General features: G+C 52.0%; 1 protein-coding gene across 1 annotated transcript; it reads right to left on the reverse strand.

The window, feature by feature from the left end:
- Nucleotides 1-8,332: 8,332 nt before the first annotated feature.
- On the reverse strand, nucleotides 8,333-15,697 carry LOC144267935 (2'-5'-oligoadenylate synthase 1-like). The gene is made up of 6 exons (XM_077822380.1): nucleotides 15,505-15,697; nucleotides 13,448-13,742; nucleotides 13,058-13,233; nucleotides 11,308-11,540; nucleotides 10,265-10,409; nucleotides 8,333-9,664 (listed from the first exon to the last, which is right to left on the reverse strand). The coding sequence occupies exons 1-6, from the start codon at nucleotides 15,667-15,669 to the stop codon at nucleotides 9,179-9,181; spliced, it is 1,500 nt and encodes a 499-aa protein (XP_077678506.1). The 5' UTR covers nucleotides 15,670-15,697; the 3' UTR covers nucleotides 8,333-9,178.
- Between the last annotated feature and the right edge of the window lie 8,185 nt (nucleotides 15,698-23,882).

A 23,882-nucleotide genomic window follows, 5' to 3' on the forward strand; every position in this document is an offset into this window, starting at 1 on the left:
CCCTTGGGGAGATGCGCAGTCAAGTGCAGATGCCCATGGCTGGGGCTGCGTGGGCTGGGGGTCCGGCCTGGGAAGAGCTGGGACAGCAGCAAAGAAAGTGCTCTGATCTTTGTGGGACAGATCTGGGGGGCCGGCTAACATCGAAATGTGCATCCCCAAGCCCTGCCCCAGCATCCCAGGGAGGGCTGAATTAATTCTCCTGTGGGTCTGGGGCTATTAAATTTTGTGGGGCTCCTGGGGGTTTGGAGTGCGCGAGTGGGCTCAGGGCTGGGGCAGGGGATTGGGGTGGAGCCCCAGCTGGGGCCAGGGATGGGCTTGGAGGTTGGGGTGCAGGCTCTGGGTGGGAGTTTGGGTGCAGGAGGGGGCTCAGGGCTGGGTCAGGGGTTTGGGTGCAGGTGGAGGTGTGGGGTCTGGGAGGGAGTTTGGGTGAAGGAGGAGGCTCTGGGATGGGGTAGGGGGTGCAGGCTCAGGCCTGGAGGTGGCTACCTCTGGCAGCTCCTGGTCAGCAGGGCTAAGGCAGGATCCCTGCCAGCCCTGGCTCCACGCTGCTCTGCTCCCCGAGGTGACTGGCATGCCCAGCTCCTTGGCGGAAGGGCCAGGCAGGCCTGTCTGTGCAGTGCATGCTGCCCGTGTCCACAGGTGCTGCTCCAGCAGCTCCCATTGGCTGCGGTTCCCACCCAGTGGGAGCTGTGGAGCTGGCACGGGGGGTGGGGGCAGCGTGCAGAGATTCCCTGAATGCCCCTTGCCTAGGGGCACGCTGGTGAGCTGGCGCTCACGATTCCAGCCCTGCAGCGTGGGGGTGGCGCCGAGGCTCTGGGGCTGGTGTCCAGCTGGATGAAAAGAAGCAGCGGGCCACATCCGGCCAATGGGCCTGCGGAGTCCCCCTTAGGCTGAGGCCCTGGGCTGCAGCCCCTAAAGTCCCTGTGTTAATCTGGCCCTGACCCCAGGTGGCACTGACTCGGCGTGGCTGATTTGGACTCATTATGGAAGAACTGCCAGCAGCTGAAGAAATTGGACTCCACAGAGTGGGTCCCTGTGCTGGCCCCCTCCCCCAGGTACCTGCAGGACTGAGACAACCTAGGGATGTCCCCCCCTGCAGCAAACACACCTGCCAGCCCCCTCACTGCTCCCCCGCTGTGAGTCCCAAAGAACTGCTGTCTTGGTCAGGCTGTGCCGGTCATGGGCACGCAGGAACTAGCTACGCCCTGCTAGCCCAAAGTTGTGGGGTAACTCCAGCTTCCCATCTGTAACAGTGCTGCCCTTGGTGGGACCCAACTGAGAGTGCCAATTCAGGACAAATTGCTTAAAGCAGGGCAGTTACCGCCCAAGGCTGTGGTTTCTACGCACACCAAGGCAAACCAAACCAGCCAAACAGAGAAGAGTTCGGTTTTACTCCACTGGCTGACCACAAGTCACACAAGCAATTCCCTTAGATACTCCAGTTTCCCAGTATCATCACCAGTGCCACTCATTATGGGGACAAATGGTTATAAAAAGCAATACCCCAGTAAAAGAAAAACGGTTCTCCCAGTCCCAAAGGACCAAGCCCCAGACCCAGGTCAATATACATATCAGATCTTACCCACAAATCATTCTGTTGCCAGTCCTTTAGAATCTAAAATCTAAAGATTTATTCATGTAAGCAGAGTCAGGATGAGCTCCACCCTGACATCTGGTGGTGAGGTGTGGCAAGTTGTGGAAAAGAACTTCAGGGGCGGATCTCATTTGCATAGGCACACTCACCCCGCCTAGAATGAGGCCATAGCTGCCCAAATGGTCACTCTGGCTGCTGTGGGATCCCCAGTGTCTCTGTTATTGGAAGAATAAAATGTTATTACCCTGATTATGGGAATCAAGGACAGTGGAACTGTACTTGGCCTTTTGTTATGATGGAGGGACTTGCCATCAACTAAGTAGCACTCACTAGACAAGGGACACGGGTTCCAAAACTCTTTGAATTGAGAGAGGTTGGGGTTAGATAGTAATATGTGGTGGTATGGGTTCTACATGCTAACTGTATTGCCTTCTCTCTCCGTTGTGGAATATCAGAGCTAATTTTGATTTCATTAGGAGTCTAATTACAGGCTGTTGAGCTGGATTCACTTTGGGCCAATGGTGCACCAGTACTAAGGCTCCCCTACTACAAGCTGAAATCACAAAAGAGCTAATTTTACTAAGAGCTGAAATCACTGAGTGTTGTTGTTAGGATATAGATGTAAAGGCCTGTACTCTAAGAATTTAAGTGTATTCTTATCACTTGGCTAGTTATTGAGGTATAAAAGAAAGAATCAAAATCACTGTCTGCTAGTGTAAGGTCCTTCTCTTACCGTGACAGTCTGAGGCCCTGTTCTTAGGTTCTTTGGCTAAGCAGCAGAAGCAGCCATAAGCTGGGAAGCGACCGGTCACATCCTCACATTCCAAACTAGTCACATTGAAAGAAGATGCTATTGGGCTGTTAGGAATACAACCCTGTCCTGATAATGCCTATCCCCTCCAGAGAAAGGGAAGTGCCTAGAAGATGTAAAAGGAAATTTAGGTTGATAGTTTTCTGCCTGGTATGAACTCACTTATCAATAGACACAGCTGGGAAACTCTTATGTCTTTATAGATGTAGTTGTGAAATCCTCACTTCTGTATTGTTTTTTCATTATAGTTCCCACTTTGCTATTGTTTATTGGCATGGTCTCTGTCTGGTTCTGTGATTGTTTCTGTCTGCTGTATAATTAATTTTGCTGGGTGTAAACTAATTAAGGTGGTGGGATATAACTGGTTAGCTAATCATATTACAATATGTTAGGATTGATTAGTTAAATTTCAGTAGAATGATTGGTTAAGGTATAGCTAAGCAGAACTCAAGTTTTACTATATAGTCTGCAGTCAATCAGGAAGTGAGTGGGTGTGTGTGTGGGGAAAATGAGAACAGGGAATGGGGGTGGGGAAATTGGAATCATGTTTTGCTAAAGGGGGAAATGGGAACAGGGAATGGGGGTGGGGAAATTGGAATCATGTTTGGCTAAGGGCAGGAATGGGAACAGGGACACAGGTGTAAGGCTCTGTGGTGTCAGAGCTGGGAAGGGGGACACTAAGGAAGGAAACTGGAATCATGCTTGCTGGAAGTTCACCCCAATAAACATTGAATTGTTTGCACGTTTGGACTTCGGGTATTGTTGCTCTCTGTTCATGCGAGAAGGACCAGGGAAGTAAGTGGGTGAAGGAATAAGCCGCCTAACAGTTGTGTTAAGTAGTGGGGGAGCCTGAAGATATATGATTCAGAGTAGCAGCCGTGTTAGTCTGTATTCGCAAAAAGAAAAGGAGTACTTGTGGCACCTTAGAGACTAACCAATTTATTTGAGCATAAGCTTTCATGAGCTACAGCTCACTTCATCGGATGCATAAAGTGGAAAATGCAGTGAGGATGTTTTATACACACAGACCATGAAAAAATGAGTGTATATCACTTCAAAAAGTTTTCTCTCCCCCCACCCCACTCTCCTGCTGGTAATAGTTTATCTAAAGTGATCACTCTCCTTACAATGTGTATAATAATCAAGGTGGGCCATTTCCAGCACAAATCCAGGGTTTAACAAGAACGTCTGAGAAACGGGGGGGGAGGGGGGGCAAAAAACAAGGGGAAATAGGTTACCTTGCATAATGACTTAACCACTCCCAGTCTCTATTCAAGCCTAAGTTAATTGTATCCAATTTGCAAATGAATTCCAATTCAGCAGTCTCTCGTTGGAGTCTGGTTTTGAAGCCCGTTGCCAACTGTGTCCACATATCTATTCAGGGGACACCATCACAGGGCCTAATAACATCAGCCACACTATCAGAGGCTCATTCACCTGCACATCTACCAACGTAATATATGCCATCATGTGCAAGCAATGCCCCTCTGCCATGTACATTGGTCAAACTGGACAGTCTCCACATAAAAGAATAAATGGACACAAATCAGATGTCAAGAATTATAACATTCATAAACCAGTTGGAGAACACTTCAATCTCTCTGGTCACACGATTACAGACATGAAAGTTGCGATATTACAATAGAAAAACTTCAAAACCAGACTCCAGCGAGAGACTGCTGAATTGGAATTCATTTGCAAATTGGGTATAATTAACTTAGGCTTGAATAGAGACTGGGAGTGGTTAAGTCATTATACAAGGTAACCTATTTCCCCTTGTTTCCCACCCCCCGTTCCTCAGACGTTCTTGTTAAACCCTGGATTTGTGCTGGAAATGGCACAAATTGTCATACACATTGTAAGGAGGGTGATCACTTTAGATAAGCTATTACCAGCAGGAGAGTGGGGTGGGGGGAGAGAAAACCTTTTGAAGTGATAAACACCCATTTTTTCATGGTCTGTGTGTATAAAACATCCTCACAGCATTTTCCACTTTATGCATCCAATGAAGTGAGCTATAGCTCACAAAAGCTTATGCTCAAATAAATTGATTAGTCTCTAAGGTGCCACAAGTACTCCTTTTCTTTTTTTGAAGATATATGGTGGAGCAGTTTGCGGGGCGGCTGGCAGAGCATTGCAGTTTGCGGGACAGCGAGCAGAGCAGAGCAGCTGGTGAAGCAGAGCAGTTTGTCGGATGGCTAGAGCAGCTCATGGGGCGGCTGGCAGAGCGGAGCCCCATGGAGAGGTGGGGCCAGCAGCTTTGGACCACGTAAGGTGCCCCTTAACCCCCCTCCCCCTCCAATCTCCTCCCAGATTGGGAGGTAAAACTCTGCAGATCAACTTTTGAACTCTGGGGCTGCCCTGACCAAGGACAGGGATTTTTGGGTCTTGGGACTTTGGGTGATTTTTGGGTTGCTGGACTCAAGAACCAAAGGGAAAGGACATGCCCCAATTTGCTTGGGAGGGGTGCAAGTGTTGGGAGGATTGTTCTTAAGATCCAACACTTGCACACCCCCCTTTCCTGGGAAATGTTGGATAAAAAGCCTCACCAATTTGCATAAGTGACCACAGACCCAAACCCTTGGATCTGAAAACAATGAAAAAGCATTCAGTTTTCTTACAAGAAGACTTTTAATAAAAATAGAAGTAAATAGAAATAAAGAAATCCCTCCTGTAAAATCAGGATGGTAGATACCTTACAGGGTAATTAGATTCAAAACATAGAGAACCCCTCTAGGCAAAACCTTAAGTTACAAAAAAGATACACAGACAGAAATAGTTATTATATTCAGCACAGTTCTTTTCTCAGCCATTTAAAGAAATCATAATCTAACACGTACCTAGCTAGATTACTTACTAAAAGTTCTAAGACTCCATTCCTGGTCTATCCCTGGCAAAGACAGAATATAGACAGGTTTCAGAGTAACAGCCGTGTTAGTCTGTATTCGCAAAAAGAAAAGGAGTCCTTGTGAATATAGACAGACACACAGACCCTTTGTTTCTCTCCCTCCTCCCAGCTTTTGAAAGTATCTTGTCTCCTCATTGGTCATTTTGGTCAGGTGCCAGTGAGGTTACCTTTAGCTTCTTAACCCTTTACAGGTGAGAGGAGCTTTTCCCTGGCCAGGAGGGATTTTAAAGGGGTTTACCCTTCCCTTTATATTTATGTAACCCTTCTGCTCGTCAGAGTTGGCAGCAACAAGGGCCGGGTTCAATATCTAGGGGATCCATTCCAATAACACAATACAAACCGGCTCGATCCCCCACCCAGTGACCTGGGACAAATATATACCACCCCCGCTGGGCGCCTCCAAGAGGCAATACTTCCTCTCTCGCAAGCACATAGTCTGAGTATAGCAAAAGCCTCTTAATAACAGAGAGAAACAATGTGGCATTATGTTGGGGAAACACCACCAACAGGATTCATAACACAACCCATGAGCAAAAAAAACCCACCCCAAGCAAATTGGGGCATGCCCTTTTCCCCTTGGTTCTTGAGTCCAGCAACCCCAAATCACCCAAAGTCCCAAAAGTCCAATGCCCCAAAAAGTCTCTGTCCCTGGTCAGGGCAGCCCCAGAGTTCGAAAGTTTATCTGCGGAGCTTTACCTCCCAACCTGGGTGGAAATGGGACGGGGGGTAAGAGGCACCTTACATGATCTGAAGCTGACCGCCCCATAGCGGCGCTCCGCTCTGCCAGCTGCCCCACGAACTCCTTCACTCAGCTCCACGGCCCACAAGCAGCTTCTGCCATCCACAAACTGCTCCGCATCGAACTGCTCCACAATATATTTTCAGGCTCCCCCACTACTTAACACAACACTCAGTGATTTCAGCTCTTAGGTAAATTCAGCTTGTAGTAGGGGAGCCCCAGTGCTGGTGCACTGTCAGCCCAAAATGAGCTCAGCAGCCTATAACTAGACTTCTAATGAAATCAAAATTAGCTCTGATATTCCACAGTGGAGAGAGGAGGAAGTGCAATTAGCATGTAAGGCCCTCACCAAGGGGCCCATGCCACCAAGTATTAATACTTGTCCCCAGCCTCTCTCCTTTCACACAGTTTTGGAACCCATGACCCTTGCCTAGCGAGTGCTACTTAGTTGATGGTGAATCCCTCCATCATAACAAAAGGCCACGTACAGTTCCAAGCACAGTTCCTATAATCAGGGTAATAACAATTTATTCTTCCTGCCCCAATAACAGAGACACTGGGGATCCCACAGCAGCCAAAGTGACCATTTGGGCAGCTATGGTCTCATTCTAGGCGTGGTGGGTGTGCCTATGCAAATGAGATCGGCCCCTGAAGTTCTTTTCCACAACTTGCCACACCTCACCACCAGATGTCAGGGTGGAGCTCATCCTGACACTGCTTACATTTATGACAGACCTCCTGCCAGAAAACTTCCCTGAATTCATTCTCCTTTGAACTAGAGCAGATCCTTTAGAAAAATATCCACTCTTGTTTTAAAAATTGCCAGTGAAAAAGAATCCATCACACTCCTTGCTTCTGTTTAATTCTCTCTTTTGCAGCCTGATCTCTCTCTGTTCCCCTTATTCCTCCCTTTGTAAATCAAAAGCAGTTAACAAAACACCCAAATATACCACATTATCCAACAGATATGACCTCTAGCCGAGCTTTCTCTTGTCTGTCATTAGCCAATGAGCCGGTGATATCTAGAAGGTGCTCTCAGTATTTCAGCGCATCTAACGCAGAGCACTTCTTGTTATTAGAAAGAAAGAAAAAATCCAGGCTCCGTTTGTTCCCAAACAAGTCCAGGAATAAATTGATTTCAGGGAATGCAGCAAAAATGACCTAACCCTATTCTCCTGGGTTTTCAGCAATTGGTTTGCAATGCAAATGCTGATTGAGAGTCACTCACAAGGAGGAGTCCTTGTGGCAGCTTAGAGACTAACAAATTTATTTGGGCATAAGCTTTTGTGGGCTAAAACCCACTTCATCAGATGCATGGAGTGAAAAATACAGTAAGCAAAATATGTATTATAGCACATGTGGGGGGGCCTGATGCAGCCGGCGGGGTTGTGTGCATTGAACAAAGCTGCTGGGGGAGACAACTCAGCCGAGTTTGCTGTAGCTGGGTCGGATGAGGGGGCCACGACCCGGTCACAGAACTGCTGCTGGATCTGCTGCAGGAATTATTGTGGGGCAGGTCTCAGGCCCGTGTGGCACAGGAGGTCAGACCGAATGATCTCAGTGAAAGAATCTCTGAATCCTAGACGCCCGGCTGTATTCATAGGGCAGGCGGGACCCATATCCCATGGACACAACACCCAGGAGGTGGGATTAGCAGAAGCTTATTATTTCAGATTCCAAGTGGCAAACGTCGGTTGGGATTTGGCATGACACAACAACAGAGATGGTGACACACAGCAGTGGAGTTGGGACAGGGAGGAGGAAGGGGACTACAACAATGGGACTAATGAACAATGTCTGGTGGGCGCCCAGCACCCAGCTCTGCACTGGGGGCAGTACATCGCGAAAGGGTTGCGGAGCAGGGGGGAAACAGCTCCCAGGAGCTGCAGCGAGAGGTGTGGGGACAGCCTGCGCTACAGAAGGACGTGGTGCCGATTCTGGAACGTGGGGGTGTAACGATGGTGCCCGTGGGAGCCAGCTGAGGTGAAAAGCAAACAAACCCCAAAAAGCTGGTGGATATTCCAATTCTTAGATTTACCAAGCGAGCACAAAGCAGCTTCTGTATTACCTCACTGGTTACTCAGAAGTCCAAACAATGCAGTTCCCTTAAAGTGTCCAGTCTCAGGCCTTTGTCCAGACACACAGGTCAGATATGATGATGATTACTGAAAATCTTATCTCATCAAAAAAAAGAAAAGGTTCTTCCAACCCCAAAGGATCAGCCACATACCCATGTCCAGTTATAACTTAGATCTTACCCAGAATACACGCTACAGTCAATTCTTGTTAACTAAACTAAACTTTATTTAAAAAGAAAAGAGAGTGTGTGTTGGTTAAAAGATCAATATGCATACAGACTTGAATTCAATTCTTGAGGTTCAGAAACATATCAGAGATGAGTTTGTAGTGTCCAAAAGTCCTTTTAGGTATAGTCCAATGTCCATATTTGGGGTGACTCCAGTCAGTGACTGGGGATCCCAATCCTTATGGCTCAGGGTATCCCCTTCTTGAAACCCAAAGCAGATCTGAGTTAAAACAGGATGGTGTCCCAGGGTTTTTATACATTTTCCACCAGCCTCTTGGCCTGAGAGAATAAGCTTAATCTTCTGTCTCCCAACCATCCTGGCAATTAGCATAGTGTAATTTATCCATTAAATGGTTCATATACAGTTTATCACAACCTTCAAAGAGACATACAGACAATAATACTATTTCACTCAAGTGTCATCATAAATGTTAAAATCCCTTTTTTGATCTTTGAATCAAAGCTACAGCAATAGACAAGACTTGTTTGCTTCCATCACAAGACCTGAGCAAACAGCTACCCTTCTAACAAGGCAGGCTTGCATTTCAAAGCTCTATTCATTCACATATCTTCCTAACAAGTCTTTAGAGTTCGGCCATGGGTCAGGTCAGTCTGTGAGTTAATTCACTCTTTCTGGCCCTGTGTCACCTTTTAGTGAGATATTATATTTCACTGCTAAGGTGACAGGGGCACATTAGCAAAGCCCTGAATTATCATGCAAAGGCTCTTGGGAAACATAGCCCGCTGTGCTGCTCTCTTGGCCGGGGACACAGCAGACGCCTGCCCATGAAGGTGCAGGTCCCGGTGACCCAGTGAGCATCTTACCCACCCCTGAGGCGCAGAAGCAGGTAGATGGTGCTCTTGCTCCGGATCCTGTAATGGGCGAGCGTGCAGTCGTCCTGCAGCTCTTTGCTGTTGAACGTCAGGTGCTGTTGGCTGGTGGAGACACCCGTGCGATCCTCGATCTTCTTCTTCAGGCCCAGGACGGTGTCACTGGCGCGGACACCATAGAGCAGGGTTCTGCTGTTATGGTCCTTCACGAAGATCTCCATCCACTGGGGCTCGGTCGTGAGCATCAGAACCGTGGTGTCGTAGAAGATGCCGTGTGATGCCAGGGTCTGATCGTCCAGCAGCAGCTGGTTTCCCAGGCCAGGCTCCTGCAGGGTCAGGCGCTGCGTGTAGGGAGAGATGTCCCAGGCACGCTCGAGCTCCTCCTTAATCTCCCAGATGGTCGTGTAGGGGCTCAGCCCCAGGTCCAGGCTGACCCCTGAGAGCTGCTTCACCGTCACCTGCATGGGTCTGGCTGGCTGGAAGAGAGACAAGGAGACGGGGATGGGTGGGGGTCGGACAGCCCAGGTGGGGCAGCGGGGAACGTCTAATGGCACGCGGCAGAGGAACCTCTGCTGGGGAGTGGAATCTCAACACAATCATTTCCCACAGCTCTGGGCCCATCAGATTCTGTAGCAGGGAGCTGGGCAGAAGCACTGGCTGTGGGGGGAGGGGGATCTCCCAGCTACTCCAGCCCCAGCCTCTCCCAGCAGGGGGTGTTGTGCGGAGGGGGCAGAAGTGCTGGCTGTGCGGGAGCTCCCAGCTACGCCAGCCAAAGCCTCCCCAGCAGGGGGTGCTGTGGGGAGGGGGCAGGAGTGCTGGCTGTGGGGGGAGGCCCTGGCTACCCCAGGCCCAGCCTCTCCCAGCAGGGGGTGCTGTGGGGAGCGGAGGGGGGCACTGGCTGTTGCGGGGAGCTCCCAGTTAGGCCAGCCCCAGCCTTTCCCAGCAGGGGCAGCTGTGGTGAGTGGGGCAGGCGCAGGAGCCATGAGGGGAGCTACCCGGCTACTCCATGCTCCGGAGGCTCAGTGACGAGCTCATCACAGGCGGGGGTGGGAAGGGACCCCAAGAGGCGTCGGTACCTGCACGTCCCAGCAGCGGATGGGGCCGAGGCTGTTCCTACAGCACAGCTGGTCCCGGCAGATTGCGGCTTCTCTCGCCAGCAGGTCCCAGCTCTTTCCCTGCCCCAAGGTTCCCGTCGGGTCGGCTGGATCCAGGATCACGGGGCTGTGAACACAATGGATTCTCTCTGTCGATGGCTCTTGGGCTGAGCCACCTGCCCATGTGGCCAGTGGCTCTGCTGTCTGCCCCAGCCCGCTCCCTCTCCCCCGTGAGCCAGGCCCTGCTCTGCGTCCAGGCTGCTGACACATCCCAGCTGCCTGCTGCTGACAGTGCCTGCCCCGGCTCAGGCAGGGCCCTGGGGTGCGGAGGGGAGCTGGAGGAGGGAGTCTCAGGCTTGGCCGGCTGGAGCCGGAATCCCAGGGGCTTGGGGATGGGGCAATGGTGGAGGGTGAGTATGGTCGGTGTCACCCACCCTGGAAGAGCCAGTGTGCAGGCAGCTGAGGGGCTGGAGAAGCCGCTGCCCTAGTCCCTGTGGTACTATTGCACTCTAATGCCGGCCCAGGGGTGTTGCTGGGTACCACACACACTCATTTGCGAGCCCTCACCCTGTCAGTGTCGTCATCCCCACCATGCCCTGGGGGAAACTGAGGCACAGGCTAACAGTGGAGGAGTGGGGACAGACCTGTGCCAGGCTGTGAGCCCCCAACCCTTTCTTGCTCATACGGGTGCTGCCGGGTGGAATCCTGCCCCCTTCAGTTAATGGGGTTTGGCTGGTGAGCTCCATGGGGCCAGGGCTCCCCTTGGGCGAACGCCCCCAGAGGCAACCTGGCTACACGTGGCGCAGCGCGTGCTGGGCTGGCCGTATTGCTTGGCTGGTGCTGAGTGTAACCGCAGGGGCCTCTGGGGTGGCAGGGCTGAGAGATGCTGAGCAGAGCTGCCAGTTCTCTGCTCGGGTGTCCCAGGGTAGGACAGAGCCTCCCTCCCACGCAGGAAGGAAGGCCGAGCTGCAGCTGGACGTGAGCGAGCCGCGCAGAGACGAGAGGAGCAGATGCAGGGGTCTCACCACGGCTCCCGCAGCAGCCGTTTGACATGGGGCCCTATCACGGAGGACTGGAGATCGTAGAACTCGGTCCAGTAGACGCAGAGCTCTTGGTACCGGCACAGCAGCTCCATCACCGTGCGGAACCCCTCGGCCGTGCTGAAGTTCTCCGCCCCCTTGGTGCCGCTCTCCCAGGCATAGATGGTCAGCAGCTCCAGGGCGTACTTGGTGGGCAAGCCCGACGTCGTCTTGGAAAGCTGTTAAGGAGATGGGGGGAAGCCGGCCTGAGACACGGGATGGGGTGGGGGTACAGGGCCCTCAAATCCCTCTTGCTGCATGGTCAGGTGGGTGACCTCCCGCTACCTCTCCCCTGCCCATGTCCTGTGCTCACCACAACACTCAACTACTGAGCAGTGGCCAGAGAATGGGAGCCAGGATGTAATGTACTAGCTAGAGAGAGAGCGAGCATGTAATCAGACCTGCTCTGTTGTGTGTCAAGGCCCTATATTGCTAACATCTGGTGGGGATTCTCCTTTAGCTCAGGTGGCAGAGGTCCGTGCTTGTGAAACAGAAGGCTCCACATTTTATTCCCACTGCCGTTGTGAAGTCCCCACAGGCTGTGGCATCAGGCACTGAATCATTTCAGGTGTTTATTAGGATAAAGAAAATCCTTCTCCCCCGACCCTGTAAAGTGTCATTTGACAGGCTAGTGTAATTTCCACTCAAGTGAGCAGCAAATAGGTCGTGAAATCATAATCTGAAATTTGCTCTTTGTGCAGTTGCTTGCCCTGCGATTAGAGGACGAGAAATGTGAGACTGGATGTTTGAGTGTGTGTTTGTTATGAAGCTACAGAATTTAGTTCCAATGAGGAATTTATATCTATCTGTATTGCTATATTAATTGTCGTTTTGTTTTTGAATGATTTTTAATGGAATCTGTTTCCCAGTCAGACTGTTCAATGTGGTCAACGATTCTGTTGTTTAACCTCTGGTCCAGTTCATGATCAGAAGATCTTGTGAGCGCTTGCCTGAAAGTGACCGAAGCCATCGAAACCAGTGCTTCCCAAACTTTTCATGTCGCGCCCCCCTTAACTGTAATGTAATCTGTCTGCATGCATGTGGGAACTGGGAGCCGGGGGCCAAGGCCATGGCCGGAGCTGTGGCTGGTGCTGCGGCCAGGAGCATAGCCATGGGGTTGGGGGCAGAGCTGGAGGCAGAGCGGGGCTGGGTGGCGCTCCCTCCATGCCCTCTGTGGAGGCTGTCCCAGGCCCTGCCATGTCCACAGTTAATGTTCCTCTGTGTACCCCTGGTGGGGTGTACCCTACAGTTTGGGGACCAGTGATCTGGACAGATATTCTGGGACTGCTAGAGAGGGACTCAGCAAACTTGCGAGACTGGATCAGGGGCAAGATCCATCTAGTCCAGTGTCCTGCCTGCCTCCAGCATGATTGGACCCAGCCGCCAGAGCCCAACCCAAGAGCATCCAGGAGAGCAGTGAGCTAGGAAAGACCAGCCTAAGCTGAGATGACCACCATCTCCTGGGAGCAAAATAATGGGGAGCAAAGTGATCTTCTGGAAAGACTTGAGCAGCCCTGGCAGGTGGAGGGGCTCCAGTGAGTAGCTTTATTCCAGGGGGTTTTAAGCTGTGGGAGGTTGCCGGGAGAGCTCTCCATCTGAACCTGCATTAACATACAGTGGTAACCCCCAGGGCTGGTGGCCCGGTGAGAAGGAGCAAGGGGGGTATCAGTGACTGGGGCAGGGCAGGGCACCTCACCTCTTTGTACCAGTGCTTGACCAGCCGCAGCAGGTTCTTGAGCTTGGCCGGGCGACGCTTCACAAAGTCCCTCTGGAGCTCGGTGAAGGAGGTGCAGAACTCACCGGGCTTGGCTCTGGTCCGAATTAGATCCTCGTAGACCTGGGGGGAAGGTTTGCTGCCAGGAGTCACCTGCCCTGTGGGAGAGATGGGAGGGAGGGTCACCACACAGATCTGAGGGGAGTCCTGTCCCAATGGGCCTTGGGCTATTCCCGTGTCCCATACACAGGCTGCACCTTCATTTCCATGAGCTCTGTCAGGATAAGCCCTGGGGACATTGAGGGGAGTGGGTACCCCCAAACCTGCTGGATCCCTGGAGGCCGAGCTGAGGGGCAGGGATACAGTCCCTACCTAAGGCATCATAGGCTGGGAGCACGTCCACCTCGATGGATTCCCGCCTCCTCTTTGACTGGATGATGATGGAGAGCGAGCGCGGGCAGGTGCCCTTCTCCTTTGGCTGGGAAACCTCCACGTCAATGCTGAAAGCGATGGTCTGTCGGCACCGGTTCAGCTTCTGCCTGATGGTGTCAAGCACAGCCGCACGGTTCTCCAGCTGGTCCCGGTAGCTGCAGAAGCAGCTGAGGAAAAGGACCAGATCTGCATCCGAATTGTTCTTCAGGGCTGTCCCCTTCCCCGCGGAGCCGCCCTGCCACGGAACAGAAGCATTTGCTCACTGCGCTGCCCTCTCAACAACCCCAGGGCGCTGAGCCACATGGGGGCCGTGCCCCTGCACCCACTCAGCCAGGTCACCCCTCAGGCACAACGGCCCCTGCTGGGCAGCCAGAAACATACCAGAAGTGTTAGGATGGGATAGGAAATATTGAATCCAGTATTGTAGTGTACACTGCTGGGGTGCCCTCCCCCCGCATCCCATTCTGATCACCGAAGATGGTCTAACGCCCCCCACGTACGCTATGGGGCAGAGACTTGAAATTTAGCAGCAGGGTGGCCTGCGTCTCAGGGATAAGCCTTTTTGCCTTACGCCTTTTGCCATGCCCGTCAAAATCCACCCAACTTTGACCAAGCTAAGAACCTTTGAAATATCTCCCTTTGCACATGCGCAGTACAGATGTGTCAGAATTTGGCCAGCCCCACAGATAACATAGCATTTATACAGAACATTGTATGGACAAAGCCCAGCTCCCGTTGGCTTCAGTCGCCGCTGTGAGCACTCAGCACTTCTGCAAATCAGAGCCCAGGGCTTGAGTTGGGCACCCCAAAAATGAAGAATGCACACTTTGGGAACAGTTTGGGTTAAGTGACTTGCCCAGCATGACACAGGAACTCAGTAGCAGAGGCAGGGATAGACTCCAGTTCTCCAGGGAAGCATTCAACTGTCTTACCCAGGAGACCTTCCTTTCTCTCTCTGCAACCCCCTGCCCCATTCATTGCACATTTTCCATCTGCTGCAAAGTCTGTAGGGGTCCTACAGACAACAGTCTCCTTCACTACCTGGCCCTGATTCACCCGTAGAAGAAGTCCACCCTGTGCACTGAATGAGGCAGGGTCCCATGGAAAAAATAATATGTGATCACGTAATTAAAGCCTGTATTGTAATACATATGCACAATGGGGCCGAATTAAGGTTAAACAGGCCACCTTCCCTCCGGCATTTCCTAATGTTTGAGTTGCAATCTCAATAACTCTCTTTTAGTGTAATTTTTCTGGACGTAATAAATGGGACTGGGGAGAGGTTTTGCAAACTTCCTGGCCTGGTTTTGGTAAAGGGAGTGCTGATTACAAGGTCGTGACCCAACAGGGGAAAGGTTGAGAGCCATTGATTCAGAGAAGAAAAATTGGATGTCTAATAATGCTAGATTAAAAGGCAACACATTTAAAATGGCTCAAAGGTATTTTTTGTGACACAGCATATAGTTAACCTGTGGAACTCGCTCAAAGAGGCCATGAGCTTCTCAGCCCTCTCCACAGGATTAGACATTGGAAGGATAACTAGAACATCCATGCTTGTTTTCGGCAGGAAGGGAAATGTCCATGGGAGACAAACCCTCATGCTTCAGAGCATAAACCGACCACTAACAGCCTGTAGTCAGAAAGAAACTTCCCCTATAGGCAAATAATTCTATAATTGTCCACGAGGTGGGCTCTTGTGCCTTCCTCTGAAGCAGCTGGTGTCGGTTAGTGTCAGAGACAGGTTACTGGACTAAAACTGCTCTGACCTGACAATGCAACTCCTATGTTCCTACCTGACCCCACCGGCAACTGGGAAGCCAGGGCGGATTTTGGATAATGCCCCCTGCAGCCAGCGGTAAGTGGGAGCCCTCTTCGGCATCCCTTGGCTGGTGGTTTAGGCTTGCCCTGATCACAGCGTAGGCACGCAGACTTTCGCCTGCACCAAAGGAGCCCGGACATGCTCTTTTACACCGGCAGCTGGTCCAGAACAGACTCACCTTCACCGTCTTGAACACCTTGATGTCGTCAAAGCACATCTCCTTCAGAAAATCACAGATCCTCCGGACAGTGTCTTTCACCTGCAGCCGGAATTCCTCGCTGGGCTGGAGATGTTCTGCGATCCAGGCATCCAGCGAGCCGGCGGGCACCTGGTACAGCTCCATCTCTGCTGCTTTGCTCCCTGTCCCTGCCTTCCTCTGCTGCTGCTGCTTTTAAGCATTCTGGGCACAGCCCAACCCTGCTGATCTCCTCCCCCGTGGATGGCGTCAGACTGAGCTTGTTAAGGTGGCCTGGGCTACAGGACTCGAACTGTCCACCAGACACCTGCTGGGCATGGGCCTGGAGAGAAGCCTGGGGGCTGGTCCTTAACCCCAGTTCCAGAGGCAGCCCAACGTACTTCCTCCATCCCCAGCTGCTGGGATTCCTGGGAGGGGGCTGCCCCTAGGCCCTGCTTGGGGGCGCTGTCCTTCATGCCAGCCCCTAACCTGAGTATCTATCTCCCCCACCCCACCTGGGAGGGAGGGATAGCTCAGTGGTTTGAGCATTGGCCTGCTAAATCCAAGGTTGTGAGTTCCAATCCTTGAGGTGGCCATTTAGGGATCTGGGGCAAAAATTGGGGATTGGTCCTGCTTTGAGAAGGGGGTTGGACTAGATGACCTCCTGAGGTCCTTTCCATCCCTGTGATATTCTATGACACTGATCTCATCAGTGTCAAGGGGGCTGGTGGCTCCTCCATCCCTGGCCATTTTTAGAGCAAGACCTGATGCTTTGCTGGCAGAGCTGCGCTCAGGGTTAATTTAGGGCAGGGTTGCTGACCTGTGCTGGACAGGAGGGCAGAGTCCATTCTGGCCCTGGAATCTAGGAATCAATGAGATCCAAATGAAGGGCGGTGCGGGGGACGTGAACCCCCAGCCCAGAGTCTTGTTAATGTCACTCTGCCACCTGCTGTCTGGACACCCCAGAGCAGCAGCGGGGGTCCTGGAGCTGGCTGCCTGCAACCTCACGGCAGCCTCCCCATCGCTGCGCTTCGTCTCCAGCAGCAAGCCTGCCAGGCCGGCCCCTTCCTTTATGAAAGGGCTGGTTAAGTGGTGGTGAGGTTCCTCCTTGCCCTGGACAGCGACTACCCGCCCCCTGGCTGAGGGGCATTTTCAAGCCTGGCTGAAGGAAGAACTGCGGGATTTGGGGGGGGGGGGGGCACCTGTAGCGCACCCCAGTGTGGGATCCAGGACAGAGGACCACCCGGGCGAGCACTTTCGAGCTGCTCCCTAAGTCCACCTTAACTAGCAGCAGCAGAGCTAAGGATTTCCCCGGTTTTGATCTGCTAAGTTTCATTTTCCATTTGCTAGAGAAACGAAACTGCAAAGGCCCAGCTGGGTGACAAAGGAGGGGCCATGTGGGCTGCTGCTGGAAGCCAGGGATCACTCCTTGGCAGTCGGGCAGGGGCATCAGATTCGGTTTCCATCTCTTCCCTGCATGGGAAGTTCCCATGCCTGCCTGGCCTGGGGCGGTGCGGGGGAGTGACGCCAGCGCCAGCAGGCGACAAGGAAGCAGCCTGGCCTGTTTTGGCTGGAAGTGGACACTGAGCAGTGCAAATTATGTCACCAGCTGCAAGGAGCAGCACAAAGCTCCCAGCAGTGTTGCCCACTGGAGAGCGGGCGACACGGAGCTCGAGCCAAACCGGGGGGATTTCATGTGCATGTAGAGTGGGTCAGAAATAGCCAGGCCTCAGCCATCACTGCCCGAGGCCCTTTTCAGCTCCCCAGCGCGTGAGGGGCGAGGGGGGCTGCCTTTACAAGCCTGATGCTGATTGGGCGTGAAGGGCCAAAGAGTTGGGAAGGGGAAGATTGGGGCACACCTGCCCCTCGGTGATTCCCCACCCCCGCAATGTCCTGGGGGGCCCTAGAGGGGCAAGTCAAAGACTGCAAGGCCAGAAGGAGCCATTGCTATCAGCTAGTCTGACCCCCAGCCCCTGTCACAGGCCAGAGCCCTGCCCCACTCTGATGTCCAGGGCAGAGCTTGTGGAAAACCAGCTGATCTGAGTGTAAGACTGGCCAGTGATGGAGCTCCCACAATCCCCCCACACAGTGCAGGGCTCTGCTCAGGGCTGACGTACCTGCACTGGCATCGCCCCTGGCCTGGCACGGAGACACGTGGAGATCAGTGCATGGGAAGCCATCACGGATGGTAAGGCCTTGGGTGGTGCTAGGCAGCACGAGCCCAGGCTGGTTGCTGCTCCCAGGTGGTGCCCCTGCAACAGGCCCTTGGGCATCCCTTTGCCCCTTGGGTTCCTACCCCGTGCTCAGACTCCCGCTCCAGCCCCAGTCCCCCAGGCCCATCTTCTGAGTCCCTGCACGCAGGACTGAGGGGAGGTGGCTTCACAGCACCATTGCACTGTCCTCCATTCTGGGGCCATTTGGGGACCTGTCCCCCTGCCAGTTCGAGCTGCTTGCCCCAGGGCTAGGAGGTGCCGGTAGCTCAGGGAGCCCTGGTGGGGGGTGAGCAATAACAGCCCCTAGTCCTGCCAGAGGGGCCGAAAAGGGCCACAGTGCAAAGGAGACACAACCCTTGTGTCTCCTGCCCCCAGTTCCCTCCCATGCATGCAACAGCTCTGGCTGCTCCAGAAAAGGATCTAAGAGTTACAGTGGATGAGAAGCTGGATATGAGTCAGCAGTGTGCCCTTGTTGCCAAGAAGGCTAACAGCATTTTGGGCTGTATAAGTAGGAGCTTTGCCAGCAGATTGAGGGATGTGATCATTCCCCTCTATTCGGCATTAGTGAGGCCTCATCTGGAGTACTGTGTCCAGTTTTGGGCCCCACACTACAAGAAGGATGTGAAAAAATTGGGAAGAGTCCAGCGGAGGGCAACACAAATGATTAGGGGACTGGAACACATGACTTATGAGGAGAGGCTGAGGGAACTGGGATTATTTAGTCTGTAGAAGAGAAGAATGAGGCAGGATTTGATAGCTGCTTTCAACTACCTGAAAGGGGGTTCCAAAGAGGATGGATCTAGACTGTTCTCAGTGGTGGTTGATGACAGGACAAGGAGCAATGGTCTCAAGTTGCAGTGGGGGAGGTTTAGGTTGGATATCAGGAAACGCTATTTCACTAGGAGGCTGGTGAAGCACTGGAATGGGTTACCTAGGGAGGTGGTGGAATCTCCTTCCTTAGAGGTTTTTAAGGTCAGGCTTGACAAAGCCCTGGCTGGGATGATTTAGTTGGGGATTGGTCCTTCTTTGAGCAGGGGGTTGGACTAGATGACCTCCTGAGGTCCCTTCCAACCCTGAGATTCTATGAAGGGCAGGGGGCCTGGGCTGCCTCCCAGCCACAGAGCTCAGCACTGGCCAGCGAGTGCCACAGGCAGCTCCTCCCTCTTCTAGTCCCTGGGAGCTGGTGACCTTGGTGCTGCCAGGTCTCACAGCCAGGTAGCCGGGGAGCAGCCAGACACGTAGCATCCTAGGGCTCAGATAGTGGTGGGGTGGGTGGGGGAGGGGGAGAGCGCTCAATGCCCCAGGTGAGCTGGGGGCGGGTGACCAAATCCTGCCCAGGTCCTGCTGGGAGGGAGCTGAGGCCGCACAGCCCTGCCTGGGCAAACGGGGAACTGAACAGAGCCCAAGGTGCAGCCCTGGGCTGGGCTGTGCCGGGGCTGTGCCCTGCCCTGTGAGTCACCACCCCACCCTCCACCCAGAGGTCACCACGCAGGCACCCCGCCCTGTAAGGACAAGGCCTTCATCTGCAGCCAGATTAAAAGAGCAGCCCAGCAGCAGCCATTAGCTGAGAAGCAGAAAATCACATCCTCACCTTCCAGCTAAACTACATTAAAACAATGTGATATCAAGCTGTTAAGGAGGAGACCCCCATCCTAATGGTACCCACTGTCACCAGATAAAGAAACAGATCTTAAGATGGCTAAAGAAAACTTACTTTAATAGCATCCTGTCTGTCAAGAAATCACTTCTCAATAGTTGTGTTTGTGAAAGCCTCATTTCTTTATTGTTTTGTCATTATGGTCCCCACTTCCCTATTGTTAACCTGTCTGGTCTCTGTCTGGTTCTTTAATTGTTTCTGTCTGTGACATAATTAATTTTTGCTAGGTGTAAATTAATTAAGGTGGTGGGATATAATTGTCGAGAGAATTTTGTTACAATATGTTAGGATTGGTTAGATAGATTTCAGTAAAATGATTGGTTAAGGTACAGCTAAACAGGACTCAAATTTCACGATACAAACGGGTCCAAAAGGAAGTTCTTTGGGAACCAACTCCAGGATGCAGCCCCAAAGATCAGAGCTGCCAGACCTCAATACTCTACCAATTTATTTGAGCATAAGCTTTCGTGAGCTACAGCTCACTTCATCGGATGCATACTGTGGAAAGTGTAGAAGATCTTATTATATACACACAAAGCATGAAAAAATACCTCCTCCCACCCCACTCTCCTGCTGGTAATAGCTTATCTAAAGTGATCACTCTCCTTACAATGTGTATGATAATCAAGTTGGGCCATTTCCAGCACAAATCCAGGTTTTCTCACCCCCCACCCACACACACAAACTCACTCTCCTGCTGGTAATCTTCCTGATAACACCATCCTGGCCACTATGGATGTAGAAGCCCTCTACACCAACATTCCACACAAAGATGGACTACAAGCCATCAAGAACACTATCCCTGATAATGTCACGGCTAACCTGGTGGCTGAACTTTGTGACTTTGTCCTTACCCATAACTATTTTACATTTGGGGACAATGTATACCTTCAGATCAGCGGCACTGCTATGGGTACCCGCATGGCCCCACAGTATGCCAACATGTTTATGGCTGATTTAGAACAACGCTTCCTCAGCTCTCGTCCCCTAACGCCCCTATTCTACTTGTGCTATATTGATGACATCTTCATCATCTGGACCCATGGAAAAGAAGCCCTTGAGGAATTCCACCATGATTTCAACAATTTCCATCCCACCATCAACCTCAGCCTGGTTCAGTCCGCACAAGAGATCCACTTCCTGGACACTACAGTGCTAATAAACGATGGTCACATAAACACCACCCTATACTGGAAACCTACTGACCGCTATTCCTACCTACATGCCTCCAGCTTTCACCCTGACCACACCACACGATCCATCGTCTACAGCCAAGCTCTGCGATACAACCGCATTTGCTCCAACCCCTCAGACAGAGACAGACACCTACAAGATCTCTATCAAGCATTTTTACAACTACAATACCCACCTGCAGAAGTGAAGAAACAGATTGATAGAGCCAGAAGAGTTCCCAGAAGTCACCTACTACAGGACAGGCCTAACAAAGAAAATAACAGAACGCCACTAGCCATCACCTTCAGCCCCCAACTAAAACCCCTCCAACGCAGTATCAAGGATCTACAACCTATCCTGAAGGATGACCCATCACTCTCACAAATCTTGGGAGACAGGCCAGTCCTTGCCTACAGACAGCCCCCCAACCTGAAGCAAATACTCACCAGCAACCACATACCACACAACAGAACCACTAACCCAGGAACCTATCCTTGCAACAAAGCCCGTTGCCAACTGAGCCCACATATCTATTCAGGGGACACCATCACAGGGCCTAATAACATCAGCCACACTATCAGAGTGTCGTTCACCTGCACATCCACCAATGTGGTATATGCCATCATGTGCCAGCAATGCCCCTCTGCCATGTACATTGGTCAAACTGGACAGTCTCTACGTAAAAGAGTAAATGGACACAAATCAGAAGTCAAGAATTATAACATTCATAAACCAGTCAGAGAACACTTCCATCTCTCTGGTCACGTGATTACAGACATGAAAGTCGCTATTTTACAACAAAAAAACTTCAAATCCAGACTCCAGGGAGAAACTGCTGAATTGGAATTCATTTGCAAATTGGATACAATTAACTTAGGCTTGAATAGAGACTGGGAGTGGCTTAGTCATTATGCAAGGTAGCCTATTTCCCCTTGTTTTTTCCTACCTCCCCCCACAGACGTTCTTGTTAAACGCTGGATTTGTGCTGGAAATGGCCCACCTTGATTATCATACACAATGTAAGGAGAAAAGGAGTACTTGTGGCACCTTAGAGACTAACCAATTTATTTGAGCATGAGCTTTCGTGAGCTACAGCTCACTTCATCAGAGCTCACGAAAGCTCATGCTCAAATAAATTGGTTAGTCTCTAAGGTGCCACAAGTACTCCTTTTCTTTTTGCGAATACAGACTAACACGGCTGTTACTCTGAAAATGTAAGGAGAGTGGTCACTTTGGATAAGCTATTACCAGCAGGAGAGTGAATTTGTGTGTGTGTGGGGGTGTGTGTGAGAAAACCTGGATTTGTGCTGGAAATGGCCCAACTTGATTATCATACACATTGTAAGGAGAGTGATCACTTTACATAAGCTATTACCAGCAGGAGAGTGGGGTGGGAGGAGGTATTTTTTCATGCTTTGTTTGTATATAATAAGATCTTCTACACTTTCCACAGTATGCATCCGATGAAGTGAGCTGTAGCTCACGAAACCTTATGCTCAAATAAATTGGTTAGTCTCAAGTTAAGTAGTCTTAAGGTGCCACAAGCACTCCTTTTCTTTTTGCGAATACAGACTAACACGGCTGTTACTCTGAATACTCTACCAATGACACTGTGCAGAAACTGGAGTTCCCCAGATGGACCTGATCCTGACTGGCCATCAAGAAGAGTTCATCTGTCTTATTGGGAGTGGTGAGCACTCTATGTGTAGCGTGTGCAGTCTGGTTTTGGTGATTGTTAATAAACAGAGGTTAAGTGGTATATTACTGCGTAAGGCACTTTCCCTGGTAAAAGACCCTGTAAACCCTCAAAAGATTAAGCCCTGACTCCACAGGGAAAGGTTATTTGCCCAGAGCCCATGGAGGAGTAGAGCCCAGAGCCCACAGAGGGGTGAAGTTAGGTGATTTTCACCTGGAGCCCTATGAACTGGGAAAGGGTGCGGGTGCCTAAATTAAAAGGGTTATGCCTTGAGCCCTAGGAACTGGGTAAAGGTGGGTGCCCTTGAGTGTGTAAGTAACAGAATTTTGTGCGGGTAATAGCCCAGGCCAGAGTAGGGCCAGGCAGCAAAGGCCGGGGTGAGGGGCTAAATGGACAGGGTGCTGCTAGGGGACCTGCACTGGACTAGGGCAAGGGGAGGAGATGGGGCTGTAGGGGGAAGGTGGGGGTACAGCAAGAGAGAGCAGCTGTGAGGGGAATGGCCAGAGATGGGGCAGCTGTGAGGGGTACTGTGGGAGCCCCACAGGGATGTGGGAGGGAGACGGGGCAGCTATGAAGTGTATTGGGGGGAGATGGGGTGGCTCTGAGGGGTGTCGGGGGGAGACAGGGTAGCTGTGAGGGGCATTGGAGGGAGACAGGGCAGCTGTGAGGGGTGTGAAGTCCCACAGGGATGTGATGGGTGAGATGGGGCAGCTATGAGGGGTGCCTCCAGCCTCCCCAAAGCCCTCCAGGCTGATGGGCAGAGGAGCTGGTGACCCCCTCCTTTCCCCTGGTGCGATCCCAGCCCTGGAGAGGCACCCGTCACACCGCATACTCCAATGACCCTATCCTGTGAGGAGACATCTAGAGAGGATTGCCAGCCGAAGCGGGGCCTGCTAGAGCCACTGGGACCAACCACGCGTGGGTACCACATCCACTGAGCCTGGGCAGCGAGCAGGCTTCAGGATCCAGCCAGCCATCGCTCCTGGGGTGTCCCTTCACTTCCTGCCCCCTGCCCCGCTTCCCCACACCTCCCAGGGCCAGGGATGCCATTCGGGCCAAATCTGCACACAATAGCACCCCCTGCTGCACATACACTACTACACACCTGCCTGCTGGTCCAGCCCCCAGAGAGCAGCTGAGCAGGCTAGAGCCCAGGAGCTTCCACCAAAGGTACCTGCTTCCTAGCTCTCGAGACCCCAGGTTCGATCCTGGCCAACTACAGCTCTGGTAGCCAAGGCTCCTCAGCCTGGCTCTGTGGCTCAGGCACCTGTAGCAGGGGCAAAGCACTGTCCAGGGCAGGTTCAGCCCATTTCAGAAAACCAGGAGCACAAGCGTTCATCAATTGCTTTTATTGTGTTAATATAATACAGTCCCGCTGGGCTGGGTCCAGTTCCGTGCCACGCTCCCCTTTTCTCCTGCACCCAAGCCGAGCTCAGAGCACCGAGCTCAGAGCACCCGGTCTGCGACCGCCTCCTTCCTTCTCTTTCCACCTCCTATTTTCCTGCCTCGCCTTTCTCCCATCGGCGCAGTGGAGATCGCATCCACGCAAGCCGGCTCCTGAAGACGTAAGCAGCGCTTTTCTCTTTGCTTACCTGCGTCTCCACAGAGGGGTCAGTGCGTCACCCCAAAAGGGGAGAGGAAA

The sequence above is a fragment of the Eretmochelys imbricata genome, chromosome 7 (genome assembly GCF_965152235.1).
Source record: "Eretmochelys imbricata isolate rEreImb1 chromosome 7, rEreImb1.hap1, whole genome shotgun sequence".
NCBI lineage: Eukaryota > Metazoa > Chordata > Testudines > Cheloniidae > Eretmochelys > Eretmochelys imbricata.